At 44.7% G+C, this 27,475-nt stretch overlaps 1 protein-coding gene across 1 annotated transcript; it reads left to right on the top strand.

Moving 5' to 3' along the window:
- The first annotated feature begins 7,998 nt into the window (after positions 1 to 7,998).
- Positions 7,999 to 22,794, top strand: LOC135903030 (matrix-remodeling-associated protein 7-like). The gene is made up of 3 exons (XM_065433402.1): positions 7,999 to 8,176; positions 10,567 to 10,688; positions 21,609 to 22,794. Exons 1-3 carry the CDS (start codon positions 8,027 to 8,029, stop codon positions 21,718 to 21,720), a joined length of 384 nt encoding a protein of 127 aa, XP_065289474.1. The 5' UTR covers positions 7,999 to 8,026; the 3' UTR covers positions 21,721 to 22,794.
- Positions 22,795 to 27,475: the final 4,681 nt, after the last annotated feature.

Here is a 27,475-nt window from a genome sequence, read left to right as displayed (position 1 = left end):
TGCAACTATGTACGCACCCAGTAACCAACTGCAGCCCCGCGTCATGTTCCGATACACGACACATAATTGGGCTCCATGTCTGAGAATGACTGCCTCCAACACATTGAGCAACGCATGGCTCCCTAATTCAACACCCAAGCCCCTACTCCAACGTGCCTAAATGGCTGTCCACAAATGATCGTCAACAACTGCGACAGCATTTCAGGCAAATTAGAGTGAATAAAATAGTCTTCATGGAGCACAGTGGCATAACCTGAAGGCATACCACTGCTTTTCCTGAAGAGGTTGAAAAATACCCTGCAGCTCCTCCAGGATGCTCCGAATGAGATCATTCACGGTGACGTTGGACCTGCTTCTGTATCATATTTTTTTAATAAAGGTTGAACCAAGACCCTCCTGGAACGTTACAGGCCAATCTTGGTTGCATCTGCCCTGTACAGGCTGTTCTGTGTCATACTACAACAACGCATGCATGGTGGTATGGGTATGGGAAGTCCTTGGGGAGCTCCAGAATGGTTTCAACGCGATCGATACCATAAAGACAACCTCATCACGTTAACCGATCACGTAAAAAAAATTTCTAGCATCGTTGATCTTGATGAAGGCTACGATTCAATGGAACAGCTCTTTCTATTACCTGCCCTCAAGAAACTGTTTACTGAGCAGCCCATTGAAACTCCTGGAAACCCTATGCAGGAATAATGAGGCAGCGGAGAAGAAATCAACAGGCTCGATAAAAATTTACAGGACATTATGCCATGGCTGACCTCTGTCTCACGTTTTTCTTTTTGTGACTTCGAGAAGAAGCTACAAGAGAGGGGCTTGGGTACCTGTGATCGCAGCCTACTGGCACTTTCTATGCTAAGTGCTGACGGCTGACAGTGACCTATCTCTAGCTGCTATACTGAACACCTGTTCAATGGAAGGCACAACCTTCGGCCTGCAGTTTGGTACGGATAAATATGTAGCCATGTGATTTGGCTATAAAGATAGATGGTACAATTTCCTCCTTCTCTCACCGTGCAGGGCAACACTGTAGAATGGGCACATAGTTAAATTAGCATAATGATTGCAACAGGAGAACTAAACCAGGCGTTTTACAGAGAGGCTGCAAGCCAAGGCAACATCTAAATGTGTCTTCCTTGGGTTTAGGACGCTGTGGTCCATTAAGTCCATTAAGACATTAAGTTACAGGAGAGCTGAGTAAAGCACTAGTACCTTCGGGAACTCTATCATGTGCCTGATGTTTCTCAACTAATGAGCCTTTGAAAAACGCCAAAGGAAGCGGCTAGGTCAGCCTTGGTTGTTGTGTACTTCCAAGGTCAATCTACCAGCCTCTCGGCATTCTTCAAGGGCTTGTTGAGGTCGCTGGGCTCTTAGGTGAGTAAACACCAAGTGGGAACTAGTTCAAGCTGTTTTCGTTTATGCAGGTGATACTCCTCAATGGTGAAATGCAGAAGCACAGCCTTTCCTTCCCCTTACCTATCTTGCCTTTTGAAGTCTTTCACCTTGGTGCTGCTTTATGGATAAGGGCAGAGCATGGTGTAAGCCATCATAACACGTCAAACCAATCATAGCAGTTGGTGGCACAGCTGTGCTCTCCAGGCGCAGTATCGACAAGGTGACTGAGCGGTAGAGCATTTGACTGACAATCTGATCTGTGGGCCCATAGTTCGAATCCCAACTAGGCAATGCAGATTTTTTTTCTTTAGTTCTTTCATTATCTCTTTATAAACTTCTTGCAAAGCACTTTGGGATTCCTGTGACAGTCACTGGTGACCGTGCTAGACATCAATACTAGTTGAGTGAGCCTGTAATAGCTATCACTGTAAAAGAAAGCTTATTTGCATTGTTTTATAGCATATAATGTCATTCAACAGCTGGATGTCAAGTTAATTAAGAAGTTTGTAAATAAAAAACTGAAAGGTGATTGTATCTCATGCATCATGCCAGTGACAGTAATGAAAGAAAGGAACCATCACAAGATCAACATAGTAGCTTGTTGGTCTCATTGAAGGAGGTAAGTGTAGTGCACTACAGCACTGAAAATCATTTTAGAGGAATCGAAACATGGTAATATTAGACAAATAAGAAATTGCTTTGCTTATATCTATTTAGCAAGTTCATAGGCCGTGCGAGGCAAGGCTTGTGTATTTAATGACTGGAAACTGTTGCACACAAGTTTTCACCAGTTTTCTTCACCAGGAGCTGGTGTGTCTGCGCAACTACCGCAGTTCTCCTGCAGCAGAATCATTCATAAGAGTCTCTACTTGCACCAGTCTTCCTCCTTGCAGACTTGCAGCAACTGATGTTATTCCTTGTAGTATTTTAGCAGAAACGAATATTCGACAGCTTTGTATACTGAAGTCCTGAATCAAACACAAACCAAATAGAAAGGACCATTTGACTTGTATTCGTAATTTCTTGGATTTATTAAATGTTGTCGCCTAGGTATTATGCGTGCCAAGTCCTTGTGATAGCCTCATGTGCTGTCACAGTTTTGATAGTTTGGGTCAATATTGTGAGGGCGCCCACACTGGCATTACACGTCACTCCATGGTGGACGCTACAAGCGCCACACAATAGCAGACGCAAGAGACGCAGCACCACGTCGAGAGAACGGTTTGCGGATCGAAACAGCCGGTATGATACGCCTGCCCTCTACTAAGCTTGTGAAGCAATATCATAGAGAGAGAGAGTATGTAAAACATTTGGAGGACGCTTAAGCTTCGCCTCTAAGAGTGGAATGCGATAGCATTCAAAGATCCCCGACTGCTTTTCACGCTTCCTGGCAACTGCAGCGTATGTAACCGTAATGTTTACCAGGAAACGCTCGCGGCGAACGCTACGAGCGTTTTTCCCATTTCTGGTCGAAAAGCGGCCTCTTGCATGGGCCGCGATGCGACGGAGGCGAACGCCAACTGGAAGTGTTTCAAGGAAGCGGGCGTGCCGTGCCGCTCCTTGAAACGCGCCGGCGTGTGCCGGCGTGTGCACATGGTGGGTGCCGTCTCCGGTCTATGCACTGGAGAAACGCTGGAAAACGGGTTTGTTTGAGTTTTCGCGAAACAGAATTATGTTTTCTCGTATATTCAAATTACAATCCGTGATAAGCTATCATGGCTGTAGGTTGTGTGTAAGTCGTAGTTTACGATTTTTCCACGTATTTTAGCTTGAGAAATACAATTAGTTCAGTGAATTCCTTGCGTCACATGAACGGCCTGGGTATGTGTGGTTCGAAAATCTTTTTGGCGAAACGACGTTCGACCCCAAACGCTGGATTTTCTGCGACACGGGCTCCTTGTATATCACAGAAAACCTACAATCGTCACCGCGATGGCTTGGCGAGCTGACGTAATCGTCTGCGCACTCCCCCGCTCTATTGCTGCGCTCCTCCTCACCTGTTGGCCAACTTGCTTCCTTTTCCGCCTCCACGCGCCGTCTCCTCCCTTCCTCAGTGCAGTGCATGCAGCTGAGGTGTCCTCGCTGTGAAAAACCCCACTATACATACCCCCCTACAACTCTGCATGCAGAGGGGGCCTGAAAATGTCACATTCCATTGTCGCGCAAAGCATTTGTTCATGCAGGGCAGGTGCTGAATATCGTCGGAGGAAAACAACTGATGGTTCAGTGGACGAACTAAAAGCCGTTTATATCGAGTGCCTCACATAAAGACGAATGAATCAAAAGAAATGCGGCCTTTTTTAACGTTATTTTAGACAACTTGAATGCATGGAGGAAGGAAAGAACCATAGAGTTTCTAAATAAATACCCTAGAGTGAAATGTGGCGCTAGTGTCTACGGGGGTTCTCCAGTGTTGCCTCAACCTACATGGGAATGATGCATGGAATGATGGGAAGTACAGGCTTCGGATTGACTTCGATCTTTAGACTAGCGGCGTTTGCCTGCGGTGCAGTAAACGAAGCTATACTCAAATATTATGGCGTAAAATCTAATTTTATTTCTGCAGTATCTTATATAATGCACAACACATTACATAAGCTTTGTATGGCTTTGAGATTGAAGCACAGTTTGCCACCTGGGCACACCAGGGTATGCATTCTTCTGCAGTCCTGTTGCCGATTTAGCGCCAAAGAATAATTATTTATTTATTTATTTATTTATTTTTACAACAGCAATAATAACAGTGCACGTACTTATATAAAAATACTCATCAAGTATTTATGAAAATAAAAATTTTGTATTGTGAGAAAGTGTTGCGCCTTTGAGAGGAAGGCTACAAGTGTCGTGTATTACGACGCCTGCTCGCTGCGAACGCGGCATTTTTCTCGCATGCGACAAGCACTTGCGAACTCTCGGTCTTTCGAAAGGCTGCGTCGGCTGTCACGATTGCTGTACATCTTCAAGTACTTTTAAGCACGTATGCTGCAGTGCTAGCTAGGACGCTTGTGGCCTCCTACGAGTATGCTACGATATATATTATGTTGAAGTACCGCTTGAGAAGCGTCAGCCAGCAGCTGTTATGGCGTGGCTTTGCACTTGCCCATTTTGCGAAACTAGACTACAGCCAGGAAGCAGCAAACTTTCCTACCACAAGTACGTTTGTGTTCTCAAAATCCTAAATCACACATTTTTATGACCACATATAACGAGCAATGCGTAATGAAGCCCTCAATAAAATTTGATTGTCAAGCCACTGGAAGTACAACTGTCTATGTCTTGTATCAGTACTGACTTCCTTCTGCTCTTCTGAAGTTTCATAAAGTTTCATAAGTTTCATGGCGTCAGTTCAGCGACTCGCTTCGGGGCAGGTTGACTACAAAGAAAACATGGCGCAATCTTCGAAGTATGATTGACCCGGGAAGAACAAAAACAGTCTCGAATCGCACACTCAAGCTGCTTGAAAACGAGTTTGAAGGTCGGAAGGCTGACAAGATAGACAAAATTAAACAGATATACGTAGGAACTGTACCGACCGGGCAATCCACCAAACCCATTTACGAAGGTCAGGACCAACCGGAACTGGACGCCCCCATAACCTTTGAAGAGGTTTATGCAGCGGCACACTCCTTCAGGAAAAACACGATCCCAGGGGTAGATCAGGTCACGAACGCAATGATTCGCAATCTAAGTGACAACACGCTAAAGAGCTTGACCAAATTCTTTAACGACACGGTCTGGACAGAGGTCGGCGTCCTTCCAAAAGAATGGAAGGAAGCAAAAATTATTCTCATTCCTAAACCAGGTAAGCCTCGTAACATCAACAACCTTCGACCCATCTCCCTAACGTCGTGCGCGGGGAAACTCTTTGAAAAGGTTGTGCAGGTCCGGCTCTCGAACCACATAGAGCTAAACAACATGTTTCCGACCCTACGTGTCGGCGCAGGACGTTTTTCCACTACTAAAGCACGAGGTCCTGCACCCCAACAGAGGGTCGGACGATAAATTTGTACTGGCATTGGACATCAAAAAGGCCTTCGACAGCATCTCCCACCACACTATTCTAGAGGGACTGGAAGCGGTGAACTGCGGAACGCGAATTTATAACTACGTGCGCTCGTTCTTCAGCGACCGCACGGCCACAATCGAATTAGGCTCCACGAGGTCCGACACCTTCAACTGTCCCGACAGTGGTACCTCTCAGGGAGCTATACTCTCTCCACTGCTATTTAATGTAGGGATGAGAAAGCTAGCCCTGGAGCTAGATAAGCACCCGAATCTCGGCTGTGCGATTTATGCCGATGACATCACGTTCTGGGCTCACCAGGGATCCTACGGGGACAAGCAAAAAACTCTTCAGAAGGCCATAGACGCAGTCGTGGAATACGCGAGGGCGGCGGATGTGGCATGCGCACCCGAAAAATCGGAATTCATTCGGGTGCGTGCAAAATACGCAAGAAAGAAGGACTGGGTGCCACTCACTCTGACTCTCGACGGGGCGCCAATTCGTGAAGTGGAGACACTCAGAATATTGGGGATGTGGATACAGCAGAACGCTGGAACATCCCACACCCTTCAAAAACTAAAGGCGATCACATGAAATGTGGCCAGAATTATACGGAGAGTGGCAAGAAGCAGAGACGGCCTAACTGAGGGAGAGACCATCAGCCTGGTTCACGCATTCGTAATTAGCCGAATCACATACGTCCTTCCGTATTAGGCCTTGACAAACCAAGAGAATATACAAGCAAACACAATAATAAGAAAAGCCTTCAAAGCCACCTTTGGTCTTCCCGAATGCGCTAGCACAGAGAGATTCGAGGGACTGGGCCTGCACAATACCTTTCACGAGTACGCAGTCGCGACGTTATATGCTCAGAAAGAACGACTTTGTTCTTCAACTCAGGGCAGAGAACTATTGGCGAGGTTAGGCTTTCCCCTGAGACCCCAGTATTGCGGAGAGGAAACGGCACAGAGAGACCGCAACGTTCGATCGCACATCATTGTGGCCCCAATTCCCAAAAACATGCACCCCAAGTACCATGCCGGACGACGCAGAGCAAGGGTAAAGACTCTTCACAAACGTTTTGGCATGGGACCGGGGGTGTATTATACGGATGCCAGTCTAGCCAGCTCAGACACTTTCACCATAGTCTCTACATGCAACAACAACATAACAACGGCATCCTTCAAAACCACCTCGGTATGCGTGGCAGAGGCTGCAGCCATCGCCTTGGCCATTCAGGACGCCGAGCGCCAAACCAATTCGGCTGCCATATTATCCGACTCACAAGCGGCTTGCCGCCTGTTTCTACATGGAACGGCACCCAAATCAATAATCAAAATTTTAGGCACTCAACTAGAGGGGCACCACACTATCGTATGGTGTCCGGCACACGAGCTACTGGCAGGAAACGCGAGGGCAGACCGTATTGCTCGAGGGTTAAACGTCCGAGCGACGGCATGGCCTAGCGACGACCTTACACCGAATTCTCGTGATATCCTCCTACGGCAAAGGCAGGAGCAGAGACGTTTTGGACATCCTCACTCTGATTTAAACAGCCAACAGGAGAGGGACTGGCGTCGTATTCAGACGAATACATACCCCAACATGCACCACCTACACAGAATACACCCCACGAGGTTCACTGACGAGTGCCCGTGGTGTACAGACACACCCACACTAAAACACATCACATGGGAGTGCCCCAGGAGGCCTCCGCACATAGACAGCCCCATATTACACCAACATCCACTAATGAGGAATAGGCAGTGGGAGGCATGACTTGCGGACGAGGGTCAGGAGAGCCAGTCTTCTGGACCAAGCCGAGCGAGCCGCGCGTGCCAGTGGGGCCCTGGAATAGGGGCTCCAACCATCATGCCTTATTTTATTTATATGCAATAAAGTTTTTACCCTCTCTCTCTCCCATGAAGTTAGGTTGACGCTACAGCGCCAACCTAACACACTTAACAAACCAAGGTCAAAACGCTAAAAACACATTATTTCAACGTTTACGATGCCCTCGCTTTCTAGACAGGGCTTCGACATCACACTGCTACACAAACATCGGCTCAACCGCTGGCCCTGCGCGCTATCGCCACTTCGAGCAACAGAACAAAGGCAGAGAGCTTTGCGTCGCGCCGTCCCACTGCGGGTTATAGCAATTGCGCTGAAACCGAAACCAAAACTGCCCAAAAAAATACTTGTAGACTAGTTTGCCAGCCAACAAAATGCCAATCCGTAGTATGTACTTCCCACCCATGATGGTTGAACGATTGCAGCGCTATATTTCCCTTTAGTTAGAGTAATATGAAACTCTATCGAAAAAAACCTTATCCTATCTATGACCATATAGTGAGAAACTCTATGGAAAAAAGCAAAAGATACAAAGCGCTCCCGATGGCGCTGAGGCCGGCTCAACATCCATACACCAGGTGGGACGTTCATTACGTTGAAAACTGGCAGCTTGCAAACTTATTAAAGCGTTACATGTGCTTTCGTAATTAATAATGGATATTTACTACGCTGAAACGGGGTTTCCTTTTGATCGCCCATTGCAACGGACACGGTGCTAACATCATCATCATGAGTCGAGGCGCTGTCCTGTCGCGCTGTGTTGGTTTCGCTATGGAAGACGTGTGGGTAGATTTCAGTCCAGTTTATTTGCTTTCTCTCGTCACTTCAGCATTTGTAGTATTCGTTACGGCTGTTTTTGCGTACAAAACATCGAAGTACGGCTGCTTTATAAGGCAAAACAAAACAGGACGAAGTACTGTTGTAAGTGCATGCGAGGCATATATTGCAAACGGTGTACCTACGGCCCTTGTGTTTACGCTGGCGCGGTTCATTTTGCGTTTGAACTTTTTCTGCGCTGGAACTAGGGCGCGACTGTCACAGCAGATACATTCTGCTGACGAGCGATGTTGTAACTGGTATGATTCGAGCAGCACCTCCCTGATGAGCCTATATGCGTCATGAGAACAGTTAAATTAAAAGTGAAACTAACGATGAATTTTTTTTTTTCTTGCGCGCCCTCGAATGTAATTAAGTTCGAGCGAATTTCTCATCAAAAACATCGGGCGAGCATATTAACAAGACAAAGCCAATACAAGATGATATAGGGTTGCTTTCTCATTGCAATATTCCGACTGCCAGAGCCCCGGTTGCGACGTCATCTAACCGGTTGTTTAAAACAGAACGCACGTTGTTGGTGGAAAGAGAAATGTGTTAAAAAAAAAGGTATTACAACCAAGGATTACTGTGAGCCTCAGTATACCAGAAATATTGCTAAGGAGTCATGCACTTGGTGGTTGTTACATCTCTGTTGTGTAGAAAAGACTGCTTCTTACATGTGAAGTAGGGACATACTCCGCATATTGTGCAAGGGCTACTGTGGAAGGAGGCGGAAAGGGGTACCCTACCCCCTCCTTCATCTACCATGTAATGTAAATAAGTGCCCTCTCCTGATGAAAATGAAAATCATGTTCTGCCCCCCCCCCCCCCAATATAATTTTCTTGGCGCCACCCGTGACATTGTGCAGGAAGTGTTTGTTTTAAACTCCAGTTTCATTATACAACACCTGCAGTTGTGTTGTTTCTCTCTCTCTTAATTTTTGATGCAAAGCTTGCATTGATGGAAAAGGTGCTCGTGCTTCCCCGATATTTGATGTAACCTACATAAGCTTCACAGAAAATCCAAGTTGTTCTAATATGAGTGTCACATGGTGCACATTCAATTGCAATTGGGATAAAATTTTTCGATTTTGATTGGCTCCTCTGCACAAGCTGTGGAAGGGAGCCAATTGTGGTTAAGAAATTCGATCCCGATCGGACTTGATCGCGACTGAAAGTGCCCATGTGACACTGTTATAACCAGCCACTATGCCAAAACCATCCTGCCAAAACCTAAGCACACTCACTCTAAAATGTACTATGAAAAAGTAGAACTTCTGGCAGCTGCTATGTCAATGCAATAGATAAAACTATCACTAGTAGCTTCAAGTAGGCTTTCAGTGGCTACTGCTTGTCTTGACCCATTAAAAAGAATTAGGGATGGAATGTGCATCCAGATAGAGGCAGTGCTATGACAAACAATCCTGCACATGCTGTGAATCTGTTTCCTTCTGCACAGCACGAATTGTAGAGATGCTATAACAATGGTATGGTGGCTCAACATGTTAGAGGAGCACTTTTGAAGAACTTAGTTCTGTAACGTTGGGATGTTAAATTTTCTTTGTTAAAAGTCCTGGCTAACCTTGGAACAACCCTTGTTGCAACATGTTTTAGGAGCCAATTCAAGTGTGGTAATTCAAGCATAAAGAAGGTTGCCTAAGATAGAGAAATGCGTGGGGTTTCTTTGCCAACTAATGTCACACTTTCCATGCTCTTCATGCATATAAATCTGGTTGAATTGGGCCCCGTGGGCTCTTGGTATACCTTTCTGTGTGCAAGTCAATTGCATCTGCACTAGCTAGAAGAGCTTCTTGTGCTGCTTAGATGGCCAGACTGAGTTAGCAAGCATTAATTCTTTCAAGCTTGGAAAAATTTGGCCAGTGCATGCATTACCTGCATGGACTGCCTTCTTACTCAAAATACTTCTGAACCACTTCTATCATAACAAGCTGCTGCCTAGTGTTCATCAACTCATAAGTAGCCATTGATGGTATACCTTACTAAGGCTTATGTAAATTTCAAATCCACTAACAGTTAATGGAGATAACTCTGAGTAACTTCATCTAAATTTGCAACTTGTTGCAACATGTACATGCTATTTACTACTCGGTTCCATTTATCATATGTTGTATTGAAGCCTTTGCTGTGGCTACTATTTAACTAGGTTTTAATCTTCGTTATCTAAGCACTGATAAGGAAGCCCTTTATTTATTGCAGCCTGCTACCCAGTGTTCAGCAGCTTGACTTAATCTGTTCCACGAGTCTGTAGTACAGCCTTGCATTGTTAACACATTGAGTTGAAAAAATAGCTTTTAGGCACATATTTGAAGATGTGCCATTTTTCTTTTTTCATTGCCTGCTTTTCTACATTTTATTCTGTTCTTAAGTGCTCAGTTTACTGTGTATTGCTACTTTTCTTGCTGCTGTATATGTACAACATTCCTAAAAGAAAAAAAAAAACTTTGGCCTTGACCAGCAATTTTCTTGTTTTTCAGGGCCCTGGTCTTGATGAGTTATCTGATGAGGAGCAGATGTCTGCAAAACCCCAGGCAGCCAAGGCAGCCGAGTCATTAATTGAGGCTACAATGACTGAAGAGCAGAAGACATTGGAAAAAGAGTGAGTGTAGGAAACACTAGCTGTTTCACTCCTCCCATTCATTAATTTCGTGGCTAGTTAGTTTTTGCTATATTCATGTGGCTAATTCACATGAAAGTGCAAGTTTTCTTCATTTGTTACATTCATGTGGCACTGTATGTGTGTGTTTCCTCATGTAACTCCATGTTTTAAGTGCACATCATCGAATTGTGTCTTTTCAAATTCATGTTTGTGCGCTCATGCTACTTGAAATAACTTTTTCTTGGTGTGCTAGTTGCAAAGAAGCCAATTAAAGATTGAGCAGGTGATAAAAGCTACATTCAGCCTCACCAATTGTTGCATGCAGTTTGTTTAAACATACTACCTCCTTTTCTTAGAAGGAAAATATTAATGAAAACAAGCAGAGAAAGGGAACATTTTCAGCGGCATATTTTCTCTTATGAACATGCCGTGAAGTACCTATCCTCAGTGAATTGGGCAGTCAATGGAATTGTGCTTTTTTGAACAAAGTGTTGATGATGAAGAGTTAATCTAAAACAAGTGAACATCCGAATTATTCTGAAGCTATAATGAAACGTAATTTTCTCCTAGGTCAGCTTTTGGTGATTAGGAGCTGTGCTAACTCTAACATTTGTTGGTGTAAATTTGCTTCTAAACCCTGCAATGTAAATGTGGGGCACCAGGATTGTACCTGTGTGCAATGCACACCTCGCTGAGGTAGGATGAGAGAACACTGTGCCCAAGTAACAGCAGGGTCAAGGCATCTAGCTGACCACATGTCCTCAGTCAATTTAAATAAAACAGATTAATCATTGAACCATCGTGCATCAACAAAGGGGATAGCTGCGTTATCACTGCTCATGTTGGCAATCACAAAGAAATAAAAGTGGCACATATATGGTATTGTTTCTGCCTCATGTAACCCACTGTCAAGTACATGTCAGTTGTAGTACAAAGTTTGTGATGCATGTGTCAACTCTTTGTGTCCAGTTTGATTTTGTGCTAGTAATATATTTGCAAAATCTAGCCACCAACTAATACACCTGACAACACTAGAAATCTGTGTTACTGCTGCGTAGCCTTAATAGCAGCCCATTGGAGCTGTAGAGAATCACAAAACTTATAGCGTCAGATAGAACAATTGAATAGCACCACATAGTACATGAAGTATAATGAAGAGTTGAACAGCAGGCCGCATTTGAGCTGTGACAGTGCTGGGCAGTATTGAAGATACATGTATCTTAATACCTCTCGCAAGACGTGTATCAGTATCTGTGTTTCCAATACATGAAAAATGTATAGTGTATCTTAATATACAGGATACTGCTGTCGCAACATTTTTTTTCTCTTACCTTAACAGGAAAGTTGACAATCATCATCATCATCCTATTTAACGTCCACTTCAAGACAAAGGCCTCTCCCTGCGATCTCAAATTACCTCTGTCCTGCGCCAACCGATTCCAACTTGCGCCTGCGAGTTTCCTAATTTCATCACCCCAGCTAGTTTTCTGCCGTCCTCAATTGTGCTACCCTTCTGTCGGCACCCATTCTGTAACCATAATTGTCCACCGGTTATCTATCCTACACATTACGTGGCCGGCCCAGGTCCATTTTTTTTTCTCTTAGTGTCAATTAGAATATTGGCTGTCCCTGTTTGCTCTCTTCTGATCCACACAACTCTATTCCTGTCTCTTAACATTATGCCTAACATTCTTTGTTCCATTGCTCACTGCGCAGTCCTTAACTTGTTCTGGAGCTTCTTTGTCAACCTCCCAGTTTCTGCCCCATATGTTAGCATCGGTGAAGTGCATTGATTGTACACCTTTCTTTTCAATCATAGTGGTAAGCTTCTAGTGAGAATCTGGCAATGTCCCATTTTTATTCTTCTGTTAATTTCCTTCTCATGATCAGTGTCCTCTGTGAGTAATTGACCTAGGTAAACGTACTCCTTCACAGACTCTAGAGGCTGACTGGTGATCCTGAACTCTTGTTCCCTTGCCAGGCTATTCTGCATTATCTTTGTCTTCTGCATGTTAATCTTCAACCCCACTCTTATACTTTCTCTGTTAAGGCCCTCACTCATTTGTTGCAATTTGTCCCCAGCATTCGTAAAGAGGGCAATGTCATCTGCAAACCAAAGGTTGCTGAGATATTCTCCATTGATCCTCACTCCTAAGCCTTCCCAGTTTAATAGCTTCAATACTTCTTCCAAGCGTGCAGTGAATAGCATTGGAAAGATTGTGTTGCCTTGTCTGATCCCTTTCTTTATAGGTATCTTTCTACTTGTGGAGAATCAAGGTAGCTGTGGAATCTTTGTAGATATTTTCCAAGATATTCACATATGCCTCCTGTATTCCTTGATTACGTAATGCCTCTATGACTGCTGGTATTTCTACTGAATCAAATGCTTTTTCATAATATATGAAAGCCATGTAGAGAGGTTTATTGTATTCTGCAGATTTTTCAATTACCTGATTGATGACATGGATGTGATCCATTGTAGAGCATCTCTTCCTGAAGCCAGCCTGTTCTCTTGGTTGACTGAAGTCAAGTGTTGCCCTTATTCTATTGGAAATTATCTTGGTGGATATTTTATACAATACTGGTAGTAAGCTTCTAGTAAGCTGGTAGTAAGCTTAAAGAATATTTCAAATCTATAACGTCTTTTTTTTATAGATTAGTATAATGTTGGCATTCTTCCAGTTCTCTGGAACCCTTAAGTCGTGAGACATATTGTATGAAGAGCCGCAAGCTATTCAAGCATATCTCCTCTATCTTTGGTTACATTGACTGTTAAGGTACGTCCTCACTTGCGGAAATAAGCGCGCTTAAAAACACATGCTGCATACAGAAGGCCACACTACTGCGCGTTCGCGATCGCGGAGAGCAGCGGGCAGGCGGAAGTTCTTGCCCTCTCTTCAGTTGCGGCTTCTGAAGCCAGCCTAGTTGCTGTTTTATTCATTACCTCTATGTAGTCTTCATCTTCCTGTCCTGAGGCTGCATATTTGTTTGCGAGTACCAGCATGAATTCGTGTGGTTTTACCTTTACTGCACCTAGGTTGGCCTGTTCCTTCTTGATTAATTTTGTTCTTCCTATTTTCAAATTGCGAATAATCTTAAACCTTACTAGCCTATGATCACTGCACTTTACCCTACCTAACACTTCAAGATCCCTCACTATGCTGGGATCGGCAGAGAGTATGAAACCTATTTAATTTCTTCTTTCTCCATTAGTGCTTTCCCAGCTCTACTTCCTGTTACTGCGCTTCCTGAAGAAAGTACTTATTGTTCAGAGTCTATTCCTTTCCGTGAATTTTTCCAACATCTCTACTATTCCTAGAACCGATGCCATAGTTGCCAATTGCTAGTTCCTCAGCCTGCTTCTTCCCCACTTTTGCAATAAAGTTGCCCATGACTACAGTATACCAAGTTTGCACCTTTCTCACTGCTAATTCAACATTATCATAAAGCTCTTCATGATCATGACTGGAGGTTGGAGCGTAGGCTTGTACTAGCTTTATTCTGTACCTCTTGTTAAGTTTTATTACGACTAATGCTATCGTCTCATTAATGCTGTATTAGCCGTCAATGGGGGTTGCCCGCTATGACCTTGTGGATTAGGAATCCTACACCGTATTGCTTCTTATCTGGAACCCCTCTATAGCTGAGGACGCGGTCGTTAGTCAGCACTGTATAAGCCTCACCAGTTCTAACCTCACTAAGGCCAAAATAATATCCCACACAATGCCTGATAGTTCCTCAAAGGGTCTTGCTAAGCTAGCTTCACCTGAGAGTGTTCATGTATTGAACGTTGCCAGGTTCAGTTTCGAGTGGCGGCCTGTCTGGGTCCAGAGATTCTTAGCACCCTCTGTTGCGTTGCAGGTCTGAAAAAAATTATGAAGTTTTATGTGCCAAAAACACGATCCGACTATGAGGCATGCCATAGTGGGGGACTCCAGAAATTAGGACCACCTAGGGTTCTTTAATGTACACCTAAATCTAAGTAGACGGGTGTTTTCACATTTCACCAGGCGAAATGCGGTCGCCGTGGCCGGGATTCGATCCCGCAACCTTGTCCTTAGCAGCCCAACACCGTAGACGCTAAGCAACCACGGCAGGTGCATTGCAGGTCTGACCGCTGCCTTGGTCAGGTGCTACATAGCTGCTGGGGACTGAGGGTTGATTGAAGGAGTCATGAGGGAGATAGTGGCTGAATGCTGCACCAAGGAGGCCAATTCATGTCCTTGTGAGGGAGTGTCTTTTGTTCAAGCTTAGTGGGCCTTTCTAATTTGGTTGCACCTGGACTAGTATAGCACCACTGGCTTTCAGCATTTTTTGGCGGTGTCAGGTGCTACTCCAAGCCTGTAGATGTAGTGTACTGGAGGAGGATTCGAACTTACAGCTTTCAGATTAGAAGCCTGATGTTGTAAAATAAACACAAGGACTTGAACTTCTGACCATAGCAACCGAGCATCCGAGATAGTTCCATCAGGTGACCCTACAGGCGGTGAGGCCACCTTAAGGCGCAGAGCAGAAGTCCAGTCCAGAGAAGCATACATGCCCAAAAACTAACCCCAATTGTCCAGGATACAGGGATTCTGATCAATCACAGATGCGACCTGTAAACTTCTCGCATGGGGACAACCGTGTCTGAAGTGGTTGCCAGAACAAGTTATGTGCCAAATCTAGGAAAGATCTATCGGTCGGGAGTAAGCACAAAACTGTGATTAAGTTATGCAATAAAGAAGTGGAAAGCTATTAGAGCGCTACTTATTGTGATATGTAGGACGGTATTATTTATATGGCTCGGAAGCAAGCGCTATTCTTCTGTCTCTGGGGGCGTCGAGAGGCGTGGGAGCATAGAGGAAAAAGAAATGCTAAAGAGATTTATAAATCGTTCTAGCAGCATGGTTCTGAACCGCACGTAACCAGGCGACTGTGATGACGGTCAGGGAAACTGAACGTCTTCAGAAAGCTTGGTATTCGAAGCAGAAAACCACCATGAACAGTGCTCAAACGCTTACAGAAAGATTTCTTAAGAATGTTAATGCTGGACAAAGATTATTTTTCAGCGCTCGGTAGCGTCATAGCTAGAAAACTAATTAATCAGTTTAGGACTTACAAAACAGGAAGAAAAAAAGGATATAAAGAAAAAGGGAAGAGAACAAAAGAAGTAATGAAACATAGCAGAGCGGATTTCCGCACTCACCCGAGAACCACTGTCCACTGTTGCGTACTCCAGGGTGGCGTATCGTACTGCTGCCGAGTTGTAGCAACGCCTGTTTATCGAAGCTCGACTGATATATATATATAGCTTGGCGTTGTCGGCGGGCTGCAGGCATCTGGTAGACCATGGCGACCAGGCAAGGACGTGACGATTTCTAGTGCGAAACTTGCACGGTTTATTCTAAGGTTGGTGAAAGATGATAAGAAGAGAATGAAGTGTTCTAAAAGTACATTTCGGAGCCCCTTAAACAGGCTCTCAAAAATCGTGGGAGGAATCTTGCTCCTGTCGACGTCACGTGACAGGCACAGAGTCTGGTTTGTGGATGGGCGTACCACCTCCGTAGATACCAAGCCTGCAGCAAGGAAAGAGCGTCCCGCTTCTGTATATACCAAGCCGCAGGTCCAGAATTGTAGACGCTTATCCTTCTCTTTTGCGTGTTGCTGGTTCGCGGAAATCCTCCTGTAGAGCTTGACAGTTCGAGGAGAGGGTCCCTCTAAAGTCGCACAAACACAAAAGGGGCCTGTAAACACTGCGGGGTGTCTGCCAGACCGGCATACACTCGAGACAACCATGGCGAATTAGGAAGTCACACTTTGTTTCGATGAGGCATGGTGGTAGAGAATCCATTTTGCACGAGGTGCTAGACGCCAACCGTAACAGCATCTCCGGCGGTGGAGGAAGATCCCGACGCATAGGGGCCAGCAGCCACTGTGCGAGGGATCGGCGATTCAGTAGCAGAATTCCCCTCAGGGGTGAAGAACTCTTGGTTCGTGGCTGGTAAATTCCTGGGAGTTGTTCATCAGTCCTCGTGGCGCTCTTGTGACTTTTCTCCCTGGTCCGCTCCAGTGCAACTAGACTCACAAACAAGTCTCGCCACTTTTTGTCTCCTGCTTGGGCAAGCAATCACCCCAGAACAGTGCTGGACCCACAACCACAAAGCAGCGAGCACAAAGCCACCCTCCTCCAAAATACACAAGGCTTAAAAAAAAAAAAAACCACTACTCCTTTCCCATTTCTTTCGTGCGTCCTCCCCCCCTGAACACTAAAAACAGCCATTTCTTGAAAGCGTTAAGATGTGGTTATTAAAATCGGCTAACAATCGACTACAACTTCGCGAAAAAAAAATGCCTGAATGAATGTAAAAATGCCACGGAAACCCGGGGGAGCATGAGGCTTTCGTTACTCTAGGGGCAACGACTCAGACCGTCGGCATTGCCGTTAAGCTTACCCTTCTGGTAGCGAATATCAAAAGTGTACTGTTGAAGAGCCAAGCTCCAGCACAAAAGACGACCGTTTTTTGTAGACATGGACTGCAGCCATGCGAGGGGACAGTGGTCAGTCTCTATGGTGAACCTTGAACCAGTGATATAGCAAGCTAGCTTCTGCACCGCCCATACTACGCAAGCGCATTCCTTTTCTGATGCACTGTATGCTTCCTCATGTACTGAAAGCTTTCTACTGGCGTACAGTACAGGGTGTTCGTTCTCGTCATCTCTCTTTTGACAAAGCACCACCCCCATACTCCTGTCGCTGGCATCACACTGAAGAATGAATGGCTTAGAGTAGTCGGGCACATTCAACACTGGCTGACTCGTTAGTGCTTTTTTCATCATACTAAAAGCCTTTTCTTCTGCGTCATCCCACTTTACCATTTGTGATTCTGTTTTTCTGTGAGCATTCGTTAAAGAACTCGCAATCTTGGAATAACGCGGGATATATCTTTGGTAATAATCCGCCAAGCCAAGGAATGACCTGATGTCCCGCTTGGTGTATGGTTGCGGGAAGTTGTCTATTGCGGTCAGTTTAACCTTGCATGGCTAATGATGGCCTTGCCCTATTATGTAACCAAGATAAGCTACCTCTGCGTGCCGTAATTGGCATTTGGGAGCCTTGACAGTTAAGTTGGCCTCCCGTAGATGACACAATACGGTTCGCAAGTGTTGCATATGGTCCGCCCACGATGAAGAAAAGATTGCTATGTCATCAAGAGTCCTCCATTCCTCGTAGCACCTGGTCCATAAGGCTAGAGAAGCAATAAGGCGCATTCTTTAATCCAAAGCTCAAGACTTTCAGCCGAAAGGTTCCCATCGGGGAAAAAACGCCGCAAGCCTGCTTGCCCTATCATTCAACGGAACCTGCCAGTACCCTCTTACTAAATCGAGCGTAGAGATGAAATTAGCACTGCTCACTTTCTCAAGCCTTTCCTCGATATGCGGTATTGGATAAGTCTGGTCCTTCCATGATTAAATTGAGCCTGCAGTAGTGGATACATGGTCGCAGCTCCTTTCCTAGGACCTCAACCAAGATAAGAGGCGAGGTATAACCACTCTCCCCTGGCTCGATTACACCTAGCTCTAACATTTCAGCGGCCATGACTTGACATCGACGAGGTGAAACGCGATAAGCTTTCGAGCTTTTGGGTCCGATGAGGTTAACTTGATGTCATGAACAGGTAGCATATCATACTGCTGCCGAGTTGTAGCGATGCCTATTTATCGAAGCTCGACCGACGTTACTATTGGGTAGCGTGGCATTGTCGGCGGGCTGCAGGCATCCGGTAGACCATGGTGACCAGGCAAGGACAAGTTGATTTCTAGTGCGAAATTTGCACGGTTTATTCAAAGGTTGGTGAAAGATGATAAGAAGAAAATGAAGTGTTCTAAAAGTACATTTTGGAGCCCCTTAAATAGGCTCTCTAAAATCTTGGGAGGGATCTTGCTCTCATCGACGTCACGTGACAGGCACAGAGTCTGGTTTGTGGATGGGAATCTCGCCTCCGTAGATACCAAGCCTGCAGCCAGGAAAGAATGTCCCGCCTCCGTATATACCAAGCCGCAGGTCCGGGATTGTAGATGCTTATCCTTCTCTTTTGTGCGCTGCTGGTTCGTGGAAGTTCTCCTGTAGAGCTTGACAGTTCGAGGAAAGGGGCCTGTAAACACTGCGGGGCGTCCGCCACACCAGCATACACTCGAGACAACCATGGCGAATTAGGAAGTCACACTTCGTTTCGATGAGGCATGGTGGTCGAGAGTCCATTTTGCACAAAGTGCTAGACGACAACCATAACACCACGCACGCACAGGGACACACCTAGCAGCCTAGTGTCGCATGCTGCTGCAACAGACACCGTAGAAGCATTTTTTCGGCTGGCGAAATATGCACCCGATCAGCAGGCGACACGTGGCCCCAATCTGCAGACATCCCTTTTGTAGCGAATTAGGAATTCTATGCGACTTATTAGCTAGAGAAAAAGCACCTGTCAACTGGTCCATCACAGACCCGACGTGTACACTTCTCGCATGGGGACAACCATGTCGGAAGTGGTTGCCAGAATGAGTTATGCGCCAAATTTGGGAAAGATCTATCGGTCGGGAGTAAGACAAAGCTGTGATTAATTTTGCGATAAAGATGTGGAAGGCTATCAGAGCACTACTTATCGCAATATGTAGGACAGTATTAATTATTTTGTTCGGAAGCGAGTGCCATTCTCCTGTCTCTGGCAGCACCGAAGGGCGTGGGAGAAGAGAGGAAAAAGAAATGCTAGAGATTTGTAAATGGTTCTAACGGGTGTGATTCTGAACCGCACACAACCCGATGACCATGCTGACAGTCAGAGAAACTAGACATTTTCAACAAGCTTGGTATTTGAAGCAGAAAATCATCCTGAACAGCGCTCGAACACTGACAGAAAGATTCCTAATTAAGTCCTAATGCTGGACAAAGCTTATTATTCAGCACTCAGTAGCATTGTAGTTAGAAAACTAATGAGTTTAGAATTTACAAAACAAGAAAAAAAAGAGAAACAAGGAAAGAGAAGAGAAAAAAAAAGTAATGATACATAGCAAAGTGGATTTCCACACTCACCCAAGAACCACTGTCTACGCACGCACAGGGACACACCCAGCAGCCTAGTGTCACGTGCTGCTGCAACAGGCACCATAGAAGCTTTTTTTCAGCTGGCGGGATGTGCACCCGATCAGTGTGCCGCACGTGGCCCCAAGTCGAGAACCGCTACTTCATGCTTAAATGTCATAGCTTTAGGGGTGCCGCCTGTACCATGTTTCTACATATTCACTGTGATTGTGTGATACGGAACCACCTGTCGGTCTTACTTAGATATATTTTTCTAGCTCATCCTTGAATTTCTTACTGTTACAAATCACCAGGTAATCGGAGCTGTAAATGGCAGTATAGTGTGAATAGCAGCAGTATCCTGCGATGCTTTGTGCCACTAGAATGCGTAGGAAAAATTTTTGGGCTGCACAAGTTTTGTCTTAGAAGAAAAATTATGAAAGGATTGCATTAACGTGCAATCCCTTCATGATTTTTCTTCTATGAGAAACAGATACAAGACAGCAGATAAGTAGAATATGAAAGATCATTGCAGGTTTATGTACTTTCTGTGTACACAATGTGTCACAAAAGATGTCGCTACCAGCATTGTTGCTGCTTTACACCTGTCCGGTGATCCGGTATTGTGTAAACGGTAATACTTTTACGGACAAGGTACAACTCCACAAAGGTATTTGCGCCATCATGCGGAGGCTTCTTATTGACACTCTTGTAATTAAGTGCCGACCTGCTAGCTGATTGGCAAGCAGGGCAGTGACTCCCGTAAATTATTAAAGCGACAAGAAAAAATTGCTGACAGTAGTGTAAAAACAGCTTTCATGTCAAGCAGCTAAAGCAACCACACTAAATTGTTTCGGATTGAAAATATTATACTTTGAGCAAAAGAGACAAAACTTTTGAGATACTAACAGACATTTCATTCAAATGAAACCAGGTTGGTCGAAGTTGAGCAATTTACAAGAAATCATTTTTGTGTATACGCATTTGCTGCTACATTATATAGATCTAAAATAAAACATTTCCGAGTGTATGGAAGTATCTTAATATACAAACCGAAAGTATCGTATCGGATACAATAATTGGACTGGTATCTTGTATCTGTATCTCAAATACTTGTTGCCTGGGTATCTTGTATTGTATCATGATACAGTTGCAAAGTATACTTGCCCAGCCTTGGGCTGTGGGAACCTTAAAGATAAAATGAGTGATTGTACTGTTTGTAGTAATCACAGAAATGTCAGTTTAGTACACACAACAAAAATCTCTGCCTACACACTGAAGTAACCGTCAATTAGATCAAATACTGTCACAGTATTGTTTAGAGGCTGCCACTAACACTCATTTAGGTGCCGATTATTGTTCTCCAAAGGTTGTTTAATGCAATTGCAAGTTAAATGCAGGAAGGGTAATGTGTGCAAATGAAAGTTATTCAACTGAGAAAATGAAGCTACAAGTAACCAAAAGCAAATTTATTCTCATCCATGATTCACTTGATCAGTGGCAACGAATATGCACTTAATTTAAACAGTGGCTCATGTTACAGGGAGAAGTTTTTATTTGATAAAGGTCTTGCCATTGTTCACTACACTTTTTGATTGCATTGCATTGTACTATAGTAGGGTGCATTTACATTTCTGCATTTTATATGTATTTGGATAGGCGGCATCAGAGTTGGCCTTGAGCTAAAGCGTCCTCTTACGGGTCTCCTGAAAACCTTGCTGGACATTTCACATTAAATAGCACCTTAACACAACTACATCTTGTGCAGTGCAGTAAAATTAAAGTTTTGTGAATGTGCATGCAAATTTCATTTTATGAAAGCTTGAGAGTGCTGTAGTTGACTTTTTTTTCTTATTTGCTAGGGCTCAGCGGAAGCAGCTAGAAGAAATCTATCGACTTATGGCAGCACACAGTGACAAGTTTGGAGACACTTCAATGGAGGACATTGTGAACCAAATGGCATTGTATCGATGATGGGCAGCTGGGAAAAATTTTCTGACACCATGTGTGTATGTGAATTCACTGTTGAACACCTTATTTTGCTCTGTTAATGCATAACTCATGCCTATATTTTAACTAGTCATGTCTGTAGTTTCTCTGTTGTTCATTAAGTCATAACTTTTGCATAAAAGCAATTGTATTGCTATGTATACAACTACATTCCATCCACTTTGATAGCTTTTCTTTCTGTGCAAAGCCAGGTCACCTAAAACATTACACTACCACAGTCATAATGGCACAAAATAATACAAAAGCATTTTGTGAATATTCTTTCTTCTGCATAAGTGGCACTCCACTGATGGCAATATACTGAAAAATAGCTTTGTGTACATGCTGTGTAACATGCACTGTCTTTGCATCATTTGCCATTCAGCTGGTTGATAGCTAAAGTCATTGCATCTAAGGTCTGCTTGTGAGACACGAGAACTTGTCACAGCTGTAGCACAATTTTAATACTAACTACATGCAGTTTGAACCACTAGCATTGTATGCAGCGGTAAAAGATGTCATAACCACTTTGCCTACTGCATGTAGCACACATACTTGATGTTGCTGAAGTTATAAAAACATGTGCACTTGTGGCATAATTCTATCTAACTTAGTCATAACTAGGAATTTGTTTTAGGAATGAGTGTTTCCAGCATTGTTTGCCCATATGCATATTATGCTGGTATTCTTGTGTTCCTCAGTTTTGTGCCATACTTTTCTTGGTTACAAAGGCTAATCCCATCATTTGCTTATACTCGGTATGTTTTTTTTTTTTTTTTCACTGGCTGAAAATGCTCTTGGCAGTGCCTAGAATACATTTTCTGGTTTCTTAAAAAAGGATTGGTTCCAGTATGGTACGGCAAATGTTATGTGACGTGGCATGGACACTAAGCCAAAATGTGCAAGTCTTATTACACTCATTGCATGCATGTTATATGGCATTGTGTAACAAATTGATGTCCTAAACTTCTCATGAATATTTGGCACCATTTAAACAGCTTCTGAAGTTGCTGTAATTTGCAGTCATTGAATTTTACAAATAAATTGTTGCACCTTTCATCATGGAGTGATGGCGAATGCTCTTGTGCAGCAGAACAGCAAGTATCCTAGATTTGAAATATAACTGTAAGACCCTATAGTGTGACAGCTGAAATATTTCACAAAACAGACACATATGTATTCAAAGCAGTTTTCTAGCATTCCTAGCATTGCTTGTCTGTGTCTTGGGTTCAGCTGATCTGATGTGTGCAGCGATTGTAGTAACTGACTAAAAAAGCATGAGCTCGTGTGCTGCACTAACCAGCCTTTATAAATTTTTTGGATGCTAAATCTCATTGAAACCTGACTGGATTGGAGACATGCCAGTGCATAAGTGATATTCATGAGTCAGTCTAGCTGGTTAAATTGCACAAATAAACCATTCTTGTTTGTCCAAGTAATGGGGCCATAGAATTTTTGTGTGCCCTTATGTGTCACGCAATTTTTAAATTTGAATATAAAAGGGTTCAGCAGCAGTTTAACATAGTTATGGGCATAGCTGCACTAAATGCTATATTTTGGGTAAATTTTACATACTGTACATGATGTTATTTTAAAAACCATTTAATATTAACCTTCAATAGCTCTAATCTATAATTTCTTCTTAACGTGCATTCTTGTTATGCTTACAAGTATGCAAGAATGTTAGCATCATCTTTCTGGTATTGTGACAACCGGGCGATGCCATGGTGGCTTGAGTAGTGGCAGGCATAGCACACACTTTGACATTAAATGCATTGCAGTCTGTGTTTCCTAGTGTGACAACTCTAAACTGTGACCTGTGAAGAGCAACACCTATAACGCTTAGCTGTTCTCGAAGATTAAAAGAGCAGATTTCCTGAGTTTCCTACTGAAGTGCTAAATGAAGTATGATCTAGAAGGATGTGTGTGTGTGCGTAACAGCACTTATGCAAGCAGATTCCTTAACTAGTTTTTACTGTGGAAACTTACTCTGAAGTTTAGTATTAAGAGAGAAATCAACAGTGGTGAAACAAGGCGTGGCTCTGGATCCAATGTTTTGACAGGGGACTTGCCTTTGTCGAGGCAGCAACTGCTTTCCTTACAAGTATTCATATAGCTCTCTCTCCTCACCCCCAATGAAGGAAGAGAATAAGGGGTGCATAGAGTAGTGTGAGGTAAGTCGAAATGTTCAAAAGAAAGGGAGGATGGTGATAGTTACGATATCGAGAAGGCAGGAGAGAGGTGGTGCTGCTGGTTCTTCCAATAAGTAGGGGTGAAAAATGGAAAGAATTTTCATGTGTCAGTGTGGCAGTGTCAGTGTCAACCTGGCTTAATTTTCACAGCAAGCTTACTCTTGCTAAACTTAACTTACTCTTGCTTGTAAATGTAGCAATTTTGGTTCCATTACAGAACAGTTCAAGCAATGCTTGATCACATTTATGTTTGCTACTTCTCTAAGCAGTAAAACCTCATTAATATACGTACCTGCTTAATAAGTAATTCCGGTTTAAATATAGTCGTGATGAATCCCCCACCCTGCCGCCATTGAATTGACGTATTGGCTGATCACTTAAGATGCAGTCGCTTACCGCATGCCAAACGGTTAGTGCGTAGCACGGTGTACACCATGGTGCATAGTATTTACTTCATTTTTTTGGTGCGTGCATGAGCTAAATGGCAAAATTTCGTGCGCGCAGATCATTCACTTATTGCAGTCGCCATTGACAGGGACATCAAAACATGGTGGACATGCCATGTTCCCTGCTTTCATAGCGTGAGAGCCATAAGAAACTGGCTCGCAGTGCAGGCCGAGTTTGAGGATGTCGTCGTTGCTGCAAGGCTGCCACTGCGGCAAGTGGAAATTGTATGCTGCCTGCTCACAATTAAAACTTGTGTGCATGTGTGCAAGCTTCAAGTGAAAATTAAGACATGCTTATTTTCTGACTGGTTAGTCTATAGCTGGCTTTTAGAGAAGCAGTAAACTTTCAGCATAAAATTTTTACAATTTTCAGTGAAACACTTTAGGTAAAATAGTTTCAGATGCAATTAGAGCTTAAAATTTTGAGCGCGTGCTGTAAGGTTTGTGGTCGGGATTGCAGGGAGGACCTAAGTCTTCGTCAGGAACTAGGAGTACGCAATTTAATTACAATATTTACATTAAAACAGGAGATACATTTCAACAGCCTAGCATGACTGCAAAAAGGAGCATGAAGCTCCAAGCACCCCGCTTGTCGAGCACAGAGCTGCTTAACACACTCTGTCCAACCTTCGTCAAGTCGAACTGTCCACAGTCATCTGTGATTTCGGAGAGGGAAAGTACGCTTGATTCTGCAGCCCATATGGGAGCACGGCGCAGCGTATTGGGGATGGGGGCGGGGGATGAAAGATGAGAGGATAGAGGGGGAGAGGGAGAGTAGGTGTGAGGCAGCATACGTCAGCATCATCCAGGGGCCATGGCTGGTGAGCAAGGCAGAGGCCCATGGGAGGCCGAAGTCTAGTGGCAGTCTAGGAGCCCATTTGTGTACACATTCAAGCAGGCTTGCCAGTGCTGGAAGGTGGTAGCGGGCCGGGAAGAGCAGGTGTGTTCTTGAGGTAGCCGGGAGTCCATACCGTCGGTAGGTGGCAGAGACTTGAGCGCACTCCTGGGCTAGTGCAGGACAAGTGCAGAGTAGGTGCTCGACGGTCTCAGCGTCACCGCACCTTCTGCAGGCTGGCGAGGCAATGCATCCCTTGGCATGAAGTCTGGCCGCCGTCCACACGGAGCTCGTGCGCAGACGCAGGAGTGTGGAACAGTCCCGTCGCAAGAGACCGTTCTCAGGGAGAAGTTTTGGGGCTCGGTTGATAGCTACCCTGTTATCCGGATGGCTGGAAGTGAGCGTAGGTGACCCGCTTTTGAGGGGGAGGGCTCACACACTCACATACGCACTTTGGATTCCCAGAACCCACCGAGTTAAGCGGGTCCACGTAGCCAGGTTGTCACGCTTGACCCCAGCTGGCACCTCTTAATTAGAGAGCTGACTTCTCCGGTAGGCGCCACGACTGTCAGCAGACTGTGACGGATTCCGGGGCCCACGAAAACGCACCGCGAAACACTCTTTTTCAAGAAACTCTCTTGCTGCAAATAGACCATGAAGGCGACAGCGAACCAAGTAACAATACACGGTCTGCCAAACGTGGCTTGACTTGCAGGCGCCGTCGACTCGACGAAGGAGGCGCATGGTGGATTAACTTTGCTGTGGTCTCCAGTTCTCCGAAGCAAGTGCATGGTCGGTTAACCTAGCTGGAGTCGCCAGTTTTCTGAAAGACACCACCCCCCCGCAGAACGATCGAAACTACTGCAGCAGGCCGAGAAAGGTTCGCAGGTCAGTATCTCTGCAGGCCAATCGTAACAGTGCGTAAACTGAACAGTGCATAATGTGCGACAGCTGTTGCTTAAAAACTATTTTTTATAGTGGCCGTGTGACACAACCGCAACTCCCTTTTGAAGTCTAACTTCTTTAAGAAGTCTCAATCTCGCTCCATTGGTTGAGAGTTCAAGAGCGCCTATGTGACACGGGTATGCGAATAGTGATTTACGAGACCGAATCAGATATAGAACAGTTTTCGAATAATGAACAGCTTTTATCACAATTATTATATAACGATGCTTACATCCCAGTCAGGCACGTACGCAAGGGGGGTGGGGCCGGGCCTCCCCCGAAATTAAGTGACATGCCCCTCCCCCCCCCCCCCTATCCGCCCGCGCCACCACTCCTCACACACATTGATAAAGCGCCGACAAATCAATCTACTTGGCGGTCAACATGCTGCCTTTTAAAGCGAAAGCAGTGTATGACTAACTTCCGTAGTTTCTTTCGGCGTCCGTTAACAGAAAAAATCAACGTGGGCTGATCCTAGTGATCGTACAAAAGGGGTCCAAGATCAATGGCACATACGCCTGTGGACTCGGGAACCTATAACGCGCGCTTCGGTATCTTTGGTATAGGCCCATGTATGGGTTAGCGCCTGCTTCACCTCCACCGCGGGTCATCCCGTCATTGCACTACTTCGGGATGGAGCCACATATGGAGTGCGCTTAACGTCTGCTTCACCTCCGCCGAGGGTCGGCCCGATGTTGCACTATCTTCGGGAGCGGCCCACGTATAGGGGGGGGGGGGGGGGGGGCTTAACGCCTGCTTCACCTCCACCGCGGGCGGGCCCGGTATTGCAATATCTTCGGGATCGGCCTAGGTATGGGTAGTTCTAAATGCCTGCTTCACCTCCGCCGCGGGTTGGCCCGATATTACACTATCTTCAGGCCGACCCGCAACGAAGGTGAAACACTTTGCTTTTCGTTTGAGAGCTTTGACAGTCGCCAGCTTTTGATGCCATTCTGTCTTCAATGGTTGTCGAGTGTTTCACTCCTTTTGGATGGCGGTAGTTATCGGCATCTATAATATTTTATTTTATTTATAATGCCCAACACAATTTTATGTCACCATCTATTCAACGATCACGCGCATCGCTGTTGCTTCGTTAGTCCAACCTTCTTTGTTTAGACTGATCCAGGGGCCAGGAAAGAAACTCGGTTCGTAGTGAGCTGGTGTGTATGCTGATGGAACGAGTTGCGGCCGCAGAAAACGCCATTTCCGTTTAACTTTTCCTTTTGCTTCATTATTTCCTCGGGTAATGCTCTCCGCGACGCTGGCAGATCCTCGGAGCCATATATCCGCGATATAGTTGAGATAAGGTGGAAAATAGT

This window comes from Dermacentor albipictus, chromosome 1, assembly GCF_038994185.2.
Source record: "Dermacentor albipictus isolate Rhodes 1998 colony chromosome 1, USDA_Dalb.pri_finalv2, whole genome shotgun sequence".
In the NCBI taxonomy this organism is placed as follows: Eukaryota; Metazoa; Arthropoda; class Arachnida; order Ixodida; family Ixodidae; genus Dermacentor; species Dermacentor albipictus.
This window is presented reverse-complemented; position numbering and strand designations above follow the sequence as displayed.